At 39.8% G+C, this 18,047-nt stretch overlaps 1 protein-coding gene across 2 annotated transcripts in view; it reads right to left on the reverse strand.

The window, feature by feature from the left end:
* Positions 1-18,047, reverse strand: part of CDK13 (cyclin dependent kinase 13) — a 146,761-nt gene that overhangs the window by 21,640 nt on the left and 107,074 nt on the right. For both annotated transcript variants that reach the window (XM_031013001.3, XM_031012999.3), the window contains exons 8-9: positions 12,727-12,828; positions 12,554-12,631 (exon numbers count right to left, since the gene is read on the reverse strand). In XM_031013001.3, coding sequence (XP_030868861.1) covers positions 12,554-12,631; positions 12,727-12,828 — 180 coding nt within the window. The remainder of the gene's footprint in view (positions 1-12,553; positions 12,632-12,726; positions 12,829-18,047) is intronic.

Raw genomic sequence — 18,047 nt, forward strand, 5'->3', positions numbered from 1 at the left:
GAAAGATATCTGAGTACTGAATTTATCTAACTGAAAGCAGGATACACGATGAAATACACATACCGATGAAAGGAAAGTTCCTAGAAACTAGAGAGGTAGACATGACAGCAACTGATAACTGCATTTACAAAATCTGTGCCTGGTGGCCAGTCAACTACTCCAATACCATTTACTACTGAGATGCATCATACACTAAGGTATATGCTAAATCCCTAATTACCTGAGGTATACTTTGGGAATCTATCGTGATTCCATCAATCTACTCTGGTGTCAATACCATATTGTGCTTTTAATATTCCTTGAAAGTCTGATAGGACAAATCTCCTATCCACCTCTTCACTTATTCTCCTCAAAATTTTATTACACATGAATTATAATCAATACTATAACACTCCAAAAGAGAATCCTGCTAGGATTCAACCGCCACTCTAAATTTATAGATTTAGAACCAACTACTGCCTTTACAATGCTTAATATTTCTGTCTTAGAAATAGTGTTTCTATTTATTTATTTATTTATTTTCAGTGAGATCTTGTGTATTTCCTTTATGGGCTTTTTGTTTTTTAAATAGTTTTTTTTTTTTTTTTAAATAGACACAGGGTTCCACTGCTACCCCAGGCTGGAGTTCAGTGATGCAATCATAGCTCCCTGAAGCCTCGACCTCCTGGTCTCAAATGATCCTCCTGCCTCAGCTTACCAGCTGAGACTACAGGAATATGCCACTACATCCATCTAATCTGAGACCCAAGCTGGCCTCAAACTCCTAGCCTCAAGTGATCCTCCTGCCTCAGTCTATCAAAGTATTGGGATTACAGGCATAAGCCACTGAGCCCAGCCTTAAACATGTTTTTAGCCCATTATATTTACTTTCTTTCTTTCTTTTTTTTTTGAGATGGTGTCTTGCTCTGTCGCCCAAGCTGGAGTGCAGTGGCACCATCTTGGCTCACTGCAAGCTCCACCTCCCAGGTTCATGCCATTCTCCTGCCTCAGCCTCCCACGTAGCTGGGACTACAAGCACCTGCCACCACGCCCGGCTAATTTTTTTGTATTTTTAGTAGAGACAGGGTTTCACTGTGTTAGCCAGGATGGTCTCGATCTCCTGACCTAGTGATCTGCCCACCTCGGCCTCCCAAAGTGCTGGGATTATGGGCTTGAGCCACCGGGCCTGGCCCATGCCCATTATATTTTCTAAGCAATTAATTAGAAAAGCTTGGCCAGGCATGGTGGCTCACGCCTCTAATCACAGCACTTTGGAAGGCCGAGGCAGGTGGATTGCTTGAGCAGGAGTTTGAGACTAGGCTCGGCAAGATGGGGAAACCCCGTCTCTACTAAAAACACAAAAATTAGCTGGGCATGGTGGCGCACACCTGTAATCCCAGCTACCTGGGAGGCTGAGGCAGAGAATCACTTGAACCTGGGAGGTGGAGGTTGCAGTGAGCTGAGATCAGGCCACTGCACTCCAGCCTGGGTGACAGACAGCAAGACTTTATCTTAAAAAAAAAAAAGAAAAGAAAAAAAGGCCAGGCACGGTTGCTCACGCCTGTAATCCCAGCACTTTGGGAGGCTGAGGTGGGCAGATCACAAGGTTGCGATATCAAGGCCATCCTGGCCAACATGGTGAAACCCCGTCTCTACTAACAATACAAAAATTAGCTGGGCATGGTGGCACGTGCCTCTAGTCCCAGTTACTCAGGAGGCTGAGGCAGAAGACTCACTTGAACCTGGGAGGCACAGGTTGCAGTAAGCCGAGATTGCGCCACTGCACTCCAGCCTGGCAACACAGCGAGGCTCTGTCTCAAAAAAAAAAAAAAAAGAAAGAAAGAAAAAGAAAAAGAAAAGCTTTATTACAGGAAAGGTTTGAAATTTTATTTATTCATTTATTTTTGAGACAATGTCTCACTGTCACCCAGGCTGGAGTGCAGGGGTGCAAACAAGGCTCAGTGCAACCTTGACCTACTGGACTCCAGCAATCCTCTCATCTCAGCCTCCCAAAGTGCTAGCATTACAGGTGTGAGTCATCATTCCTGGCCACAAACAAAAATTTAATAATAAGTAGCCATCTGAGATCGTAGGGTTCCTACCAGTTTTAGCAGCTGTTTCTTTGAGGTATTCCAGGTATATAAATCATATAACCCATGTTAGAATTCATCTATATTTTTTTCAAATGTATCTTTATCACTGTGGTATGTTACATTATGTGGCAATTACTAAACAATGTTAAAATGATAATGACAGTACACAATATTGGGTAACTTTATTTTCTGATTTTAATGGGAGCACATTCATTGTTTAGCCCTGGGAAGAATGATGCCTTTGGGTTTGAAAAACACATAACAGAAATATACTCACATATATACATACAAATTCACACACATTTCCTGTTAAGGAAGCATTCATTTATTCCTCTCTACTATGGATTTTAATTTTTGTGGCTTTTATATTCTAAGAGTGCTTTAGTTTTATCAGTTTTGATTTTTTAGAACTTCTATAACCATCATCATCTGCACTTTCTCCCCAGGTTACTTAATGTGAATTTTATCAACAGACTTCCTAATACATATTCATCATTATATTCAAAGGAAGAATACCATCCAAGCCTAATAAAAGTACTATTATTTCAATGTAATGCTGTATTTTCCACTTGTTAAGTTAGATGTTGTACATCAGTATTCGTATGTAAGACTGATATACAGCAACAGTTTTCACAAGTGGGGTCCAAGGACCACTGAGCGTCCCCTAGACACTTCAAGGTCTGGCAGGTCAAAGCTATTACTAAGCCATTATTTGCCTTTTTTCCATGTGTTGATTTGCACTAATGGTACAAAACCAGTGGTAAAACTACCAGCACCTTAACATGATTCAACTCAGTGGCAACAAACTATATTAACAGGATGTAGTCTTCATTATCATGCAAATTTCAGGATGGGGAGAAAAGCCAGTTTCACTTAAGAATGTACTTGTTAAGTGAGGTGCAGTGGCTCACGCCTGTAACTCCAGCACTTGGGAGGCCAAGGTGGGTGGATCACCTGAGGTCATGAGTTCGAGACCAACCGGGCCAACATGGCAAAACCGTCTCTACTGAAAATACAAAAATTAGCCGGGTGTGCTGGTGCGCACCTGTAGTCCCAGCTACTCAGGAGGCTGAGGCACGAGAATTGCTTGAACCCGGGAGGCGGAGGTTGCAGTGAGCTGAGATTATACCACTGCCCTCCATCTTGGGTGACAGAACAAGACTCTCTCAAAAAAAGAATGTACTTGTTGAAGCAGTACAAATTGTTAATGGCATTTAATTCTGATATTTGAGTATGTATCTTTTTAATATTCTCTGCGATGAAATGGGAAATACTCATAAGCACTTCTACTGTACAACAAAATATGATAGTTATCTTGAGAAGATGTGCAATGATTTGACTTGCAAACTGAGGCAGCTGCTTTTTTCATGGACCACTATTTTTACCAGCAAAGAAAACTAACAAACTACAGTCATCCAAACTTGGGTATTTTCCAGACATTTTCTCAAATAGGAACAAAGTCAGCTTGTCACTTGAAGGAAAACAACAGTATTTATTGTCAATTATAAAATTGGAACTTTCTAGAGAAATTAGAATATTAGAAAACTTATATCCTCCACCGTGAGCTTAACAGTTTCAAAATACTGAAAAGCTTTTCTGATGAGATCACTGGTGGTACAAATTATATAATATAAAACATTACATTTGGAAGATCTGTTCAGTGAAGCAGCATTTTTCAAATGACCAATGCATAATGTCACAAAATCATCACAGATAAAAGATCCATTCAAAGTGCAAGACAGAACAATGGGTTTCAATATAGCACAGTATAAAATATTCCTTCATATGGTTTCAGATTACACATTACAACCTGTAAAAAACTACCAATCATCTAATTTTTGTGGTTTCTAAGAAGAATATGCACCATTATCCAAAAAGGCTATTGAAAACAGCACATCACAGATATGCGGATCCAAGTGTCATGTCTATTAAACCAGACAGATCTGCCATTCCAACAACTTTTATTTTAGAAACTATAGACGTTATAGACTTTAAAACATGTTAACATTATTATGTTAAAATGAATTCATAAATATCTTTAATTTCTAATATGGTAAATCTCAGTAGATACAAAAACTCCTGGGATCTTTAATAATTTGAGCATAAAGTTCTCAAACCAAAAAGTTTGAGAAGCACAACTCTACAGAATATTTTATGCCATCAGTTTATGAAGGTATACATGATTCATTTTTTTCAATATGGGAAGTTTCCCTCTTTTCCTATCTTCTGGTACAACCAAAATCTAATTCCTTTAAAGTTTAAAAAATTTCACCTGTGTAAACCACCTAGGCCTGAGGGTTTGTGTGTACTGGATGAGGTGGCAGATAGTCAGAGAAAAGAAGGATTCATTTAATTCTAATCTACTTTCAATTTCTTCACTGATTATAATCCTTTTTATCTCATAAGCAATGTACATTGTGTGATATAAAGGTTCTTCAGCTGACTGCTAGAAGGCTTCGGGTAATGTGATCCTCATGTTTAAAAACAATTAAATATATATATATATATGGCCACACAGAGCTTTCTGCCTTCATTCATCCCATTTTGTCCCAATGTGTGTTTTCCATTCTCTTCCTCCATCACTTTTTGTTTTGTTTTTTGAGACACAGTCTCGCTCTGTTGCCCAGGCTGGAGTGCAGTGGCACGATCTTGACTCACTGCAGCCTCCACCTTCCGGGTTCAAGCGATTCTCCTGCCTCAGCCTTCCCAGCAGCTGGGATTACAGGTGCTAGCTACCACGCCCCACTAATTCTGTATTTTTTAGAGATGGGGTTTCACCATGGTGGCCAGGCTGGTCTCAAACTCCTGACTTCAAGTAAACCACCGGCCTCAGCCTCCCAAAGTACTGGGATTACAGGCGTGAGTCATTGTGCCCTCTATCACTTTTTTTTTTTTTGGGGGGGGATGGAGTCTTGCTGTTGCCCAGGCTGGAGTGCAGTGGCACAATCTCCGCTTACTGCAACCTCCACCTCCCAGGTTCAAGCAGTTCTCCTGCCTCAGACTCCCAAGTACCTGGGATTACAGGTGTGTGCCACCACACTCAGCTAATTGTTTATTTATTTATTTATTTTTGAGATGGAGTGTCGCTCTCTTGCCCAGGCTGGAGTGCAGTGGCGCCATCTCGGCTGACTGCAAGCTCTGCCTCCTGGGTTCATGCCATTCTCCTGCCTCAGCCTCCTGAGTAGCTGGGACTACAGGTGCCTGCCGCCATGCCCGGCTTTTTTTTTTTTTTTTTGGAAGTTTTGGTAGAGATGGGGTTTCACTGTGTTAGCCAGGATGGTCTCGATCTCCTGACCTCATGACCTCATGACCTGTCCATCTCGGCCTCCCAAAGTGCTAGGATTACAGGCATGAGCCACTGTGCCCGGCTTGTTTTGTATTTTAGCAGAGACGGGGTTTCACCATGTTGGCCAGGCTGGTCTCAAACTGCTGACCTCAGATGATCTACCTGCCTCGGCCTCCCAAAGTGCTGGGATTACAGGTATGAGCCACCGTGCCCGGCCTCCCTCCATCACTTTTTAATCTATGCTACTTCTATTATAAAATATTTGTAATCTGCCTAAAATACTTTCTGGAACAAAGCAAATTATAAATAAAATAACTCATTCACTATGGTGTAAAGCCATTTAAAGCAAATTAGTGTTATCACTCTTGATCAGTTTTACAAGTATCTGTACAATACTGACACTAGGTCTCATCATTCCTGAGCCTACAGAGAAACAACCTAGCATTACTGTAAATAAGGTGAGGGAAGAAATATGTACTGAAAACTTATTTACATTTAATTCTCACAACCCTAAGCATGTTATCAGTCCTCTCTTACTTTTGAAGAAAAAAACTTAAGAGCATATGGGACCCTAAACCATAAGCGCAGGAAGTAGCTGAGCTGGCATTAGAACCCAACCCTGTAAGATTCTAAAGGCCACACACTTTTCGGTACACTCCGTTGCCTCATTATAGTCAGATTTGTTTCCTTTATCAGAAACTTCCTTTCATTTTCTTCATGTCTGAAAAGAAATTAATGCTATGAAATCAAAATTGAAGCATCTTCTTATGTTTTGTTGTTTTATTTCTGTTTTTTTGAGACAAGGTCTCGCTCTGCTGCCCAGACTAAAGGGCAGTGGTGCAATCACAGTTCACTGTAGCCTCGACTTCCCTTGGGTTCAGGTGATCCTTGTACTGCAGCCTCCCAATAGCTCAGGCTATAGGTGTGGGCTACCACACCCACCTGATTTTTGTATTTTTTGTAGAGACGGAGTTTGGCCACGTTGCCCAGGCTGGCCTCAAACTCCTGGGCTCTAGTGATCCACCTGCCTTGGCCTTCCAAAGTGCTGAGATCACAGGTGTGAGCCACTGTGCCCGGTGAATCTCTTTATAAAATTGTAAGTATCTTAACAAAATAAAAACATGCTGAAATATATAAACTAGAAAATAAAAATTTCTCCTCCCTAGTCTTCTTGAAAGTCCATGTTCAGATTAGCAATTTGAGTCTTCTGTTTTACTTAAATGAGATCAATCTCAATACAGCCTTCTGTAACTAACTATTCATGCTGCTTTTCCATTTCTTTATCTCCAAATCAACTATTTCCTTTTTTTTTTTTTTTTCCTGAGACATAGTCTCACTCTGTCACCCAGGCTGGAGTGCAGTGGCACAATCTCGACTCACTGCAACCTCTGCCTCCCGGGTTCAAGCTACCTGAGGCAGGATGCTCCTGCCTCAGCCTCCCAAGTAGCTGGGACTACAGGCACACACCACTGCGCCCAGGTAATTTTTGTATTTTTAGTAGAGACAGGGATTCACCATGTTGGCAAGGCTGGTCCTGAACTCGACCTCAAGTGATCCGCCCGCCTTGGCCTCCCAAAGTGTTGGGACTACAGGCGTGAGCCATTGTGCCTGACCATTTCCTTCTTAGTAACTGTACAGCATGCTATAAAATGGATAAACCAAGCTTTCCCCCCATATGGTTCACTGAGAACATATTCCTAAAAAAAAAAACCAAATATACTCATGCCTCAGAGTCTTTATTACTTTGCCATTTCTTCATTCAGGTCTCTGCTCAAATGTCACTTAAAGGGAGATGCCTTTCTTGACCCTCTATATCATCTTAGCTCTCATCATTTTTCTGCAAGTTAACTTTGTGATAAAAAGCTGGATACTATTTGCTAATACCTCCCTTAGAATTCTTGGATTAATATCTTATACAATTTTTCTTTTTTGAGACAGTCTCAATCGCCCAGGCTGGAGCGCGGCAGAGCAATCTCTGCTCACTGCAACCTCCGCCTTCTGGGTTCAAGCAATTATTGTGTTTCAGCCTCCTGAGGAGCTGGGACTACGGGCGCCTACCACCACACCCAGTTAGTTTTTGTATTTTTAGTAGAGACAGGGTTTCACCATGCTGGCCGGGCTGGTCTCAAACTCCTGACCTCAAGTGATCCACCCGCCTCAGCCTCCCAAAGTGTTGGGATTACAGGCATGAGCCACCATACCCGGCCTGATTTTTATATTTTTAGTAGATATGGGGGATGAGGGCGTTCACCATGTTGGCCAGGCTTGGTTTCAGACTCCTGGCCTCAAGTGACCCTCCCACCTCGGCCTCCCAAAGTGCTGGGATTACAGGCATGAGCCACCGTTCCCGGCCTAATATCTTATAAAATTTTTCATGCTGTCTTTGTCAAGTACCGATATGTGTGTCATATTGATTTTGTAAAAGAAAAGATTCCAGGTAGTTTTATTTCCTATGTAGTTTATTTATTTATTTTTTGAGACCAATTCTCATTCTGTCACCCAGGCTGGAGTGGAGTGGTGCGATCTTGGCTGACTGCAACCTCTGCCTCCCAGGTTCAAGCAATTCTCATGCCTCAGCCTCCCAAGGAGCTGGGATTACAGGTGTGTGCTACCATGCCCGGCTAATTTTTGTTTTTAGTATATACGGGGTTTTGCCATGTTGCCTAGTCTGGTCTTGAACTCCTGGGCTCAAGTGATCCACCCGTCTTGGCCTCCCAAAGTGCTGCGATTACAGGCGTGAGCCACCGCACCCAGCCTGTAGTTTGGAGTAATGGTTAAAAGTTTAGATCCTAAGGTAACACCTAGCAGTGTTTAAATCTCAATTTTGCCACTTGCTAGTTTTATGACCCTGGACAAATTCTTCACCTCTTAAGGTTCAGTTTTCTTAACTATAAAGAGAAGACATAGGGTTGTTATGAAGCTTAACTGAGATAATTCAAGTGAAACTCTTCGAATAATGCTGATATTGTATATGAACTAAATAGATGTTAACTATCTTTAATAGAAGCCCTAGTTTCCAATACAATCAGGACCAAGAGTTGGCTGGTTGGGTTTAACAAAAAAAAAAATGGGTTAGAAGGAATCGTTTAAAAAAAAAAGATACACAGATACATAATTTAAACATTTTATTTTAACTGAAAGTTTATAAATGTACATTTGTTTTCCCATCTTCTGACAAAGGCCAAGGCTTTCTCTTTGAACAGAGGATTCACTGAATGGAATTCTGTATTAGCTCTCTTGTACAAACCACGCCCATAACACATCATCAAGGATTTTTAGTTTTGATTTCTTTAAATAAATCTAGAAATTAAAAACACTTTCAAAGCAATCTAATACCACATCTTGGATTTTTATAACTTTTCTAACTTACACAATTACTTGTCCATCCCTAATTAGACAGCAATGTCTTAAACTTTTTGTAAAGCACTGTATCTATGCTTAATTAAACTATGTAATTATAATAATAAAAAGCATAAAAATTGAAAACTAACAACTACCTCCTGTTCAGCATACTCTTCAACTGGTGGGATAAATACATAGTCTTACTAGAAAGTGACAGCCTACTAGCTACAAGCATTCAGCTTGCCATGTTATCAAGCCAGTTTTTCTTTACAGAGGGAATGAAGAGCATCAATTAATCTAATAAGACTCTTCAAGAGAAGACTGAAAAAGAAAGCTTGTACTGAATTATTCTTATGTTCTGGAATAGTTTAAAGAACACTACAAGTACTGGTTTCTAAAAGATGTGCAATAATTTATCAAAGAAAATAATGGGGCTGGTTTTTTATTTTGGAGACAGGGTCTCACTCTGTCAACCAGGCTGGAATGCAGTGGTGTCATTAGCTCACTGCAGTCTCGACTTCCTGGGCTCAAGTAATCCTCTCACCTCAGCTTCACGAGTAGTACGGACCACATGTTCACACTCCAATGACTAGCTAATTTGTTGTTGTTGTTGTTTTTGTTTGTTTGTTTTAATTTGTAGAGACAAGTTCTCACTATATTGCTCAGGCTGGTCTAAAACTCCTGGGCTCGAGTGATCCTGCCTCGGCCTCCCAAATGCGGGGATTACAGGCATGAGCCACCGCACTCAGTCTTTTAATTTCTTTATACTCTCTTTTCATACGAAGTTAAACTAGTAGACTAATTTATATTGCATATATGTGTGAATAAACCCAAGACCAGATCATAGGTTTCTTCATAAATTTTACATTTTATGTATTATAATTCATTTTTATTTCCTGGGTTTATTTTGCTGCTTTTGTCTAGTTTGTCTGTAGAATGCTTAATTAATTTGCTTTCCTTTTCTTATTTAGTAGTATACTTAAGGTTGTGATTTTCTCCTAAGCACAGGGTTATTAGCCCATGGATTTTTATACTTATCACTCTTTTTAAACCTAGATGTTCTAAAGCAAGCTTGTCCAACTCGCAGTCCATGGGCTGCATGCAACCCAGGATGGCTTCGAATGCAGCCCAACACAAATTCATACTTTCCTAAAATATTATGAGAATTTTTTTTTGGAATTTTTTTTTAGCCTATCAGCTATCATTAGTGTTACTGTATTTTATGTGTGGTCTAAGACAACTATTCTTCTTCCAGTGTGGTCCAGGGAAACCAAAAGACTGGACAACCCTGTCTTAAAGTTTGATTTCTCTTTAATCCAGGATTTTTTAGCATATGTAAATTTTTAGATAGTTAAGAGACTTTGTTGTTTCCATGTTTATATTAATTTCTAGTTTTATTCTATTTTAGAGAATTTAGCCTATAGTATTTCAACGTTTTGGAGTTTCTTCCTCTATTAATATATAACTAACTTTTGTAAATGCCCAATTAGCACTGAAAGGTATATTTCTTTTTTCCAAGAGTATCAGTTCTTCTTAACCCTTTTTACTTGTCTATCGCACAATTAAAAAGGTAAGACACATTTTGGGAGGCTGAGACAGGATGATCGCTTGAGTCCAAGAGTTGGAGACCAGCCTGGGCAACATAGAGAAAGCCGGTCTCAAAAAAAAAAAAAATATATATATATATATATCACCCAGCATGGTGGTGCATGCCTGTGGTCCCAGCTACTTGGAAGGCTGAGGCAGGAGGATTGTTTGGCTCCAGGAGGTCAAGGCTGCAGTGAGCCATGACTGCCCCAATTCACTCCAGCCTAGGCAACAAAGTGAGATACTGTCTCAAAAAATAGGAAAAAAAAAAAAAAGTAACATAAAAGTTTTCTATGTTTCGGGTGAACTCCTTCCCTTCTTCTTTTTCATAATTTTATTAAAAGTGAGGCAACTGGCTGCTTTGGAGTTGAAGCACTACTAGTTTCTGGCTTCGGGTACTTCTGACTATAGCCAAGTTATCCCCAGAGAAGAAGCAGGCTCTAACTAGGGCACTCATCTTTCCCTGCTGTACCCTATAGTAAAAACCTTGCCTAACTACCAAAAAGGGCAATAGTAAGATTTTTAGTTTGATTCAATTTGTCTGTTTATGATATGATGTTGAGGTCCTTCTCTGGTTACTATTTGTTGCTTTATGTTCATTTTGTTGAGTCGGTAAAGTAAAATTCTGTAAATCTGTACCCCCTATCAATATCTTTCCTAAAAAACTTCATATGTATTTTGAAACTTTCATGGAAATTTTATAAGTTGCACGTTTACATTATTACATATGAAACTGAAGCCCCACCTTTTTTTTTTTTTTTTTTTTGAGACATAATTTCGCTCTTGTTGCCCAGGCTGGAGTGCCATGGCACAATCTCGGCTCACCGCAACCTTCGCCTCCTGGGTTCAAACGATTCTCCTGCCTCAGCCTCCCAAGTAGTTGGGATTATAGGCGTGGGCCACCACGCCGGGCTAATTTTGTATTTTTAGTAGAGACAGGGTTTCTCCATGTTGGTCAGGCTGGTCTCAAACTCCCAACCTCAGGTGATCCACCCACCTAGGCCTCCCAAAGTGCTGGGATTACAGGCGTCAGACACCGTGCCTGGCCAAAGCCCATTTTTAAAATTAAAATCATTTTAAAATACAAGACGGGCTGGATGAGGTGGCTCATGCCTGTAATCACAGCACTTTGGGAGAACGAGGCAGGGGGCAGTCACCTGAGGTTGGAAGTTCAAGACCAGCCTGGCCAACATGGTGAAACCCCGTCTCTGCTAAAAATACAAAAATTTGCTGGGCATGATGGTGGGCACCCGTAATCTGAGCTACTCAGGAGGCTGAGGCAGGAGAATTGCTTGAACCCAGGAGGCAGAAGTTGCAGTGAGTGGAGATCATGCCACTGCACTCCAGCCTAGGTGACAGAGTGAGACTCTATCTCAAAAAAATAAAATAATAAAATAAAATAAAAGATAAAGAGAAAAGCAACTAAAATGTATGAGTAATTGCTTATGAACTAGGTCCTACGATAGGCTCCAAATAATGAAGGCCTACGCTAGGGGGTATATGCATGTATTTTAGTGTGTATACACACATATATAGACACGTAAATACACATAAAAATATGTGTATTTACAAGAGTATTTTTAAACAATACCCCAAAACATGAATTTTTCATTTCTTTCATAATTAAAAAATATGTATCTAGCATTCTCTCCTATATTTACTCTTCCTTGCCAGTCTTTTTTTTTTTTTTGAGACGGAGTCTTGCTTTGTCGCCCAGGCTGGAGTGCAGTGGCACGATCTCGGCTCACTGCAAGCTCCACCTCCCGGGTTCACGCCATTCTCCTGCCTCAGCCTCCCGAGTAGCTGGGACTACAGGCGCCCACTACCACGCCCGGCTAATTTTTTGTATTTTTAGTAGAGACGGGGTTTCACCGTGTTAGCCAGGATGGTCTCGATCTCCTGACCTCGTGATCCGCCCGCCTCGGCCTCCCAAAGTGCTGGGATTACAGGCGTGAGCCACCGCGCCCGGCCTCTTCCTTGCCAGTCTTATCTTTTGGGCCTCAAGTCCTCTGACTTAAAAAAATGCACACATGCACGCACGCATGTACACATACACGTGCACCCACCCAGGGGCTTTGATATCCTTAATTTCACTGGAACAAGTATCAAAGTGCCTACATTTCAGTTTGTCCTCCATTTAGCAGCCATAAGCCCTCCAGAGAACCATGTTGTTCTCTTCCTGAAAAGACAAACTTGAGAGAGTTTAAATTTCCTGTGGAGTATGACACTCTCCCAATTCCCACCAATATTATAATCAGCAGCTTACCTTATTAATTCTAGTTGTGCAAGTTCCTGATTTGCTTGAAATATAGGTTTTTTAGTGAAGAGTTCGCCAAGGATACAGCTAATGGAAAAAATACCCGTCATTACCAAATGATCTATTTTAATTCACTACCAAAAGTTTCAAGTAAAATAAACCAGTAAATAAGGCTATCTTACCCACAGCTCCATACATCAATGGCTGGTGTGTATCGTTCTTCTCCCAGTAGCAGTTCAGGTGGACGGTACCATAAAGTAATTACCTTGTTAGTATACGGCCGACTAAAAAACACAGAAAACAGTCTTTAGAGTTAGTATTTGTTGCAGTAAGAGAGATTCTCTGAGGAAATATTATTTTACTAAAGCAATCCCTATAATCCTAAAAACACTTTCATCTGCCTACTAAAAAATACAGACATCCAAAGGTATCTAATATATGATCATAAAATGTATGTGAGGGCAACCTGTTTAACTAAAAAATTCCCTTAATATATGAAGATAAAAACAAAAAGTAGTTGACTGATAGGCTGGGCACCGTGGCTCACGCCTGTAATCCCAGCACTTTGGGAGGCCGAGGCTGGCAGATCACGAGGTCAGGAGATCGAGACCATCCTGGCTAACACGGTGAAACCCCATCTCTACTAAAAAAAAAATTAACCAGGCATGGTGACAGGTGCCTATAGTCCCAGCTACTCAGGAAGCTGAGGCAGGAGAATGATGTGAACCTGGGAGGCAGAGCTTGCAGTGAGCCAAGATACCGTCACTGCACTCCAGTCTGGGTGACAGAGCAAGACTCTGTCTCAAAAAAAAAAAAAAGTAGTTTACTGGTATTAACTGCAATTTGGTCAAAGCAAAGCTTTAGTATCAACTCAATTGTTGAGTACTGTTTTTCCTTTCCATAAAAACCTTTAATGGGATTAACTGATTTAAAGAGCGTTGACTGGTTCTGATCAAATCTTGTTAAATTACTAATGGATGACAAGATATAGTTAAAACAGAGACCACCTAACAAAAGTTTTCAATTGATTATATTTTTGGCAATTTTTCACTGATTCACATACCCACTGTAGTGTGTGAATAGAAAAAAGCACACAAATGCAGAGTGTCTACTCAAGTATCTACTTGAGGTCTACTCTACAAAGTAGCAATACATATCGTACTTTATCAAATAATTCCTTTATCACCTTCCGAAAAGAGGACATAAATATACTGCTACCTCTTTATTTGCCACAGACAAGACTATTTAGTCAAGTTATATTAGGGTCAGGTTTGACGAAAACAGCACAAATTATCTGGCAATGTAAAGTGTTCAACGCTCAGAGAATGGTCACGTTCTAGCTGATTGACACGCTTGAAGAGAATCTTAAGTAGTCAGAGGAGGTTCTTTGGCTGATCTGTAGTTACTTACTTCAGGGAGATCACATATATATTCAGATCAGCTATAAACATCTCTGGAAAATATCCAGATGTTTTCCAAATCACAAGGACTCAAAAGCCATAGCAAATTCCCCAGAAAGGCTGTATTCCAAGCCCATTTACCTAAGCTTGGCTTGGTCCTGGACCAGTCTTGTTAAGGAAATGGAGCATTCAATTTAGAAAGCAATTCCCTCTTGCCACCTATAGATTTGCAGTTCCAGGCAGTGTAAGATCTGCCTGACCTGCTCTGCCCCCATCCAGCCAAATTTCTCCAAATAACTTAAGCACTAGCATTATAAAACTATCAATTTGGGCATTATAGCATTACCACAGATAGGACTATAGTTAACAGTGCTCCAAAGCTAGCAAAAACATTTGACTTTGGTAAAAATTGTGAAAAGAGGACAGAATAAGATGAATATTTTTAATAGTAAATTAAGATTAGGTTTTTCTAACATTATTAATGTACTTTTCTCAGTGATTTTTGCTTGTTTACTGGAATCACTTATCTTCACATAATGAGCAAGTCTTTCAAATTTTAGCTACTCTAGTTAAACTGAACTTAATAATTCTTTAAAATTATGCTCACCTCTTTATGCTTTAGCCCCCCCCCTTTTTTTTTTTTTTTTTGAGACGGAGTCTCACACTTGTCGCCCAGGCTGGAGTACAGTGGCGCAGTCTCAGCTCACTGCAACCTCCGCCTCCCGGGTTCAAGCGATTGTCCTACCTCAGCCTCCTGAGTAGCTGGGATTACAGGCGCCCGCCACCACTCCTGGCTAATTTTTGTACTTTTAGTAGAGACGGGGTTTCGCCACGTTGGCCAGGCTGGTCTCAAATTCCTGACCTCAGGTGATCTGCGCACCTCGGCCTCCCAAAGTGCTGGGATTATAGGCGTGAGCCACTGTGCCCAGCTGCCTTATCCCCTTTTAATAAAATCCCTTCCCTATTTTTCTCATTCAAGTGCTATACTTGCTTTTCAACACAGTAAAAGATGCATATGCATAAAGTCTAATCTCTATTAATAATATATTTATCTTCACATTCTTAAATTTACATCATACTTACCTGTCTTAACTCCCTATTTTGTATTTTCCCAGAAAGTTAAAAAACCTCGTAACATTCTTTATTATGAACCCCACACACAAAGCCCAGAACAATGCTAGGCACAGGTCAGGCACCTTAATGTATATTGCCCTCTAACTTTAGATGACACATGATTAACTGGGTGGAAGAACAAAATTTGTAAAAATTATGACAACTAGTTTCTCAAACACATCAAGGATCTATGAGTGTATCAAACCTATACAATGGTGTTATAAAAGTGCAACTGGATAACTAGGCTCAAGGAAATGTTTAAATTTATATAAATCTATCTACAAATAATTTTTATTTTACTTTAAAAAATATTTTTAGTGTCTTGTATTTTTTAAAAAATCTTAAAAATTAAAAGTATGTTGAATTGTAGAGAAACTAAACAAATTCAGGTGACTAAAAAGGAATAAAAGATTATTTTATATATTGTATATCAAATTCTAAGCAATATGTAGCATCATCTAATGCAATACTTAGCAGTCACCTTAGCAAACTAGAATATACTTTTTATTAATTGCTATAATGTTTTATTAATTCAGACGTGAAAATAGTAAATTTTCAAAAATAAACACAAAACCACATGAAATATATTTCTAACTGTACAGAAAAATATTTAACGTGTACTAATTAATGGCCTTTCCAAATGCTTAGTTTCTGTTAGACAAGAAATAAGAACTAGGCAAAATACTGAGAGAAAACATTCAACTGTAAAATTTAATCTAGGAAGCTGAATTTTAAAACACTAATGTAATTTCAAAAATATGGAAATGCTTTGATTTATGAAGCAAACATTCAGACTGATACATACTTTTTATAAAACAAAAAGTACCACACTCTAAAAATTATTTTTACATTCAAGGAAGTGTCAACAGAGTAGAGATCAAAGACTATCTGTTCATTGATAGATTCCAATACTTTGCCTCTGAACAATCCCAAGAAGGCTGGGTGCAGTGGCTCATGCTTGTAATCCCAACACTTTGGGAGGCCGAGGTGGGTGGATCACGAGGTCAGGCATTCAAGACCAGCCTGGCCAAGATGGTAAAACTCCATCTCTACTGAAAACACAAAAATTAGCCAGGCGTGGTGGCATGCATCTGTAATCCCAGCTAATTGGGAGGCTGAGGCAGAGAATTGCTTAAACCCTGGAGGCAGAGGTTGCAGTGAGCCGACATCGCGCCACTGCACTCCAGCCCGGGTGACAGAGCGAGATTCTGTCTCAAAAAAGAAAACAAAACAAAACAAAAAACAAAAAGCAATCCCAGGAATTCCAGAGATGGAAGGCAGGGAAGATGAGATACGGTTATGGCCTTCCCTACCTTAAGACCTGATAAGCTGCACCGTATCCACAACAAACCAAGCAGTGTGATAAGGAGTGTGCCCCTTGGCTGGCACGTTTTCAACCTCCTATTGGTCTAGATATACATAGAAAAACAGAACAAAATCCTAGATCCTTGAAGTATTTGGGGGTTCTAGATAATCTCAGTTAAAATTTATAAAGCAGGGTTGCTGCCTTTGTTAAAGACCATTCTAAGTGAAAAAAAAAATCATATAAAATGAAATACCTAAACTAGCTCTAAAATGTTTCATTTTTCCAACAACATATGATAAAGTCTGTACTTCTTTCTTCCTGCTTGAAGGCAACCCTCCCATGTACTTCTTTCTTCCTGCTTGAAGGCAACCCTCCCATGTACTTCTTTTATACTATAATTTATACTGTTTTGAGACAAAGAGAGTCTTCAGTAAACTAAATTCATCATATACACAAAATGCCATGTCATCTTTAAGACATTCACAATCCATTGCAGAAAAATCTATCAAACCTACAAAAGAAATCTGGGATCTACTTTCTAACACCTACCCAGCTTTTGATGTCAAAAATCAAAGTGTCATTCTTGATTCATATTTCCCTCAAATTTCCAAACAACTTCTGCCAATTCTACATCCAAAATAGATCCCCAATCCAAATACCTAGTCCAAGCCATTATTCTTTTCACTGGTATGACCACAACAATATCTTAACTGGTTTCCTGGCTTCCATCTCTAATCGCACCCCCCCGCCCGCCCTGCCCGTTTTTGTTTTTGTTTTTATTATTTTATTTATTTTTTTTGAGACAGAGTCTTGCTCTGTTGCCCTGAATGGAATTCAGTGGCGCAATCTTGGCTCACTGCAACCTCTGCCTCCTGGATTCAAGCAATTCTCCTGCCTCTGGAGTAGCTTGGATTATAGGCATGCACCACCATGCCCAGCTACCCTTAACTTCTTTTCAGTTTTTTTATTAAGCATAAAACCAGGTATCAACTGCTTGCTTAAAACTGCCCAGTGATTTCCCACTGCAATCAAATAAAATTTAAACTCTACTTCAGTTGATAAGACTGTACAGCAAGGATCTTACCTCCTATTACACTGGGCAACCTTTGACCTTAAACCTCCCAAGTCTGTTCCCAGGCCGTACTGAGTTCCTTCTCCTTTGTACTTGGAATGTTCTTGGCCCAGGTCTTCATTAAGTTTTCCCTTTCTCATCACTCTGGTCTTAGCTCCAATTTACTTCCTAAAAGAGGCCTATCTTAACTCCCCTAATGAAAATTAACCAATTATCCACTACCACCCCTACTTTGACACTATAGTCGTTATTTTATTTGCTTTGTAGCACTCAGCTATTTTAAATTCCTCACCCCACATATGCATTGCCTAACTTATTAATACTTTCATATAACATAACTACATAACAATAAACACAATCTTTTCTCTCATGCTCTTTCCCCCTTTCTATTTGAACTCCTGTTTTCCTCCTTTTGATATCTTCCAAGAAAAATAACTTTTAAATTCCTCTATCATCACAGTGCTATAGAGAAACAAAACCAATTTTTTCCCAACTGATGCTGTCATCTTACTAAGATCAGCTGTCTTACTTGCCCATTCTTATTACACAAGCAAATTTAGAAGTCCTATAAGTACCTACATTATACCTTTTGCTACAAACTGCATCTCTGTT

This window comes from Gorilla gorilla, chromosome 6 (assembly GCF_029281585.2).
Source record: "Gorilla gorilla gorilla isolate KB3781 chromosome 6, NHGRI_mGorGor1-v2.1_pri, whole genome shotgun sequence".
NCBI lineage: Eukaryota > Metazoa > Chordata > Mammalia > Primates > Hominidae > Gorilla > Gorilla gorilla.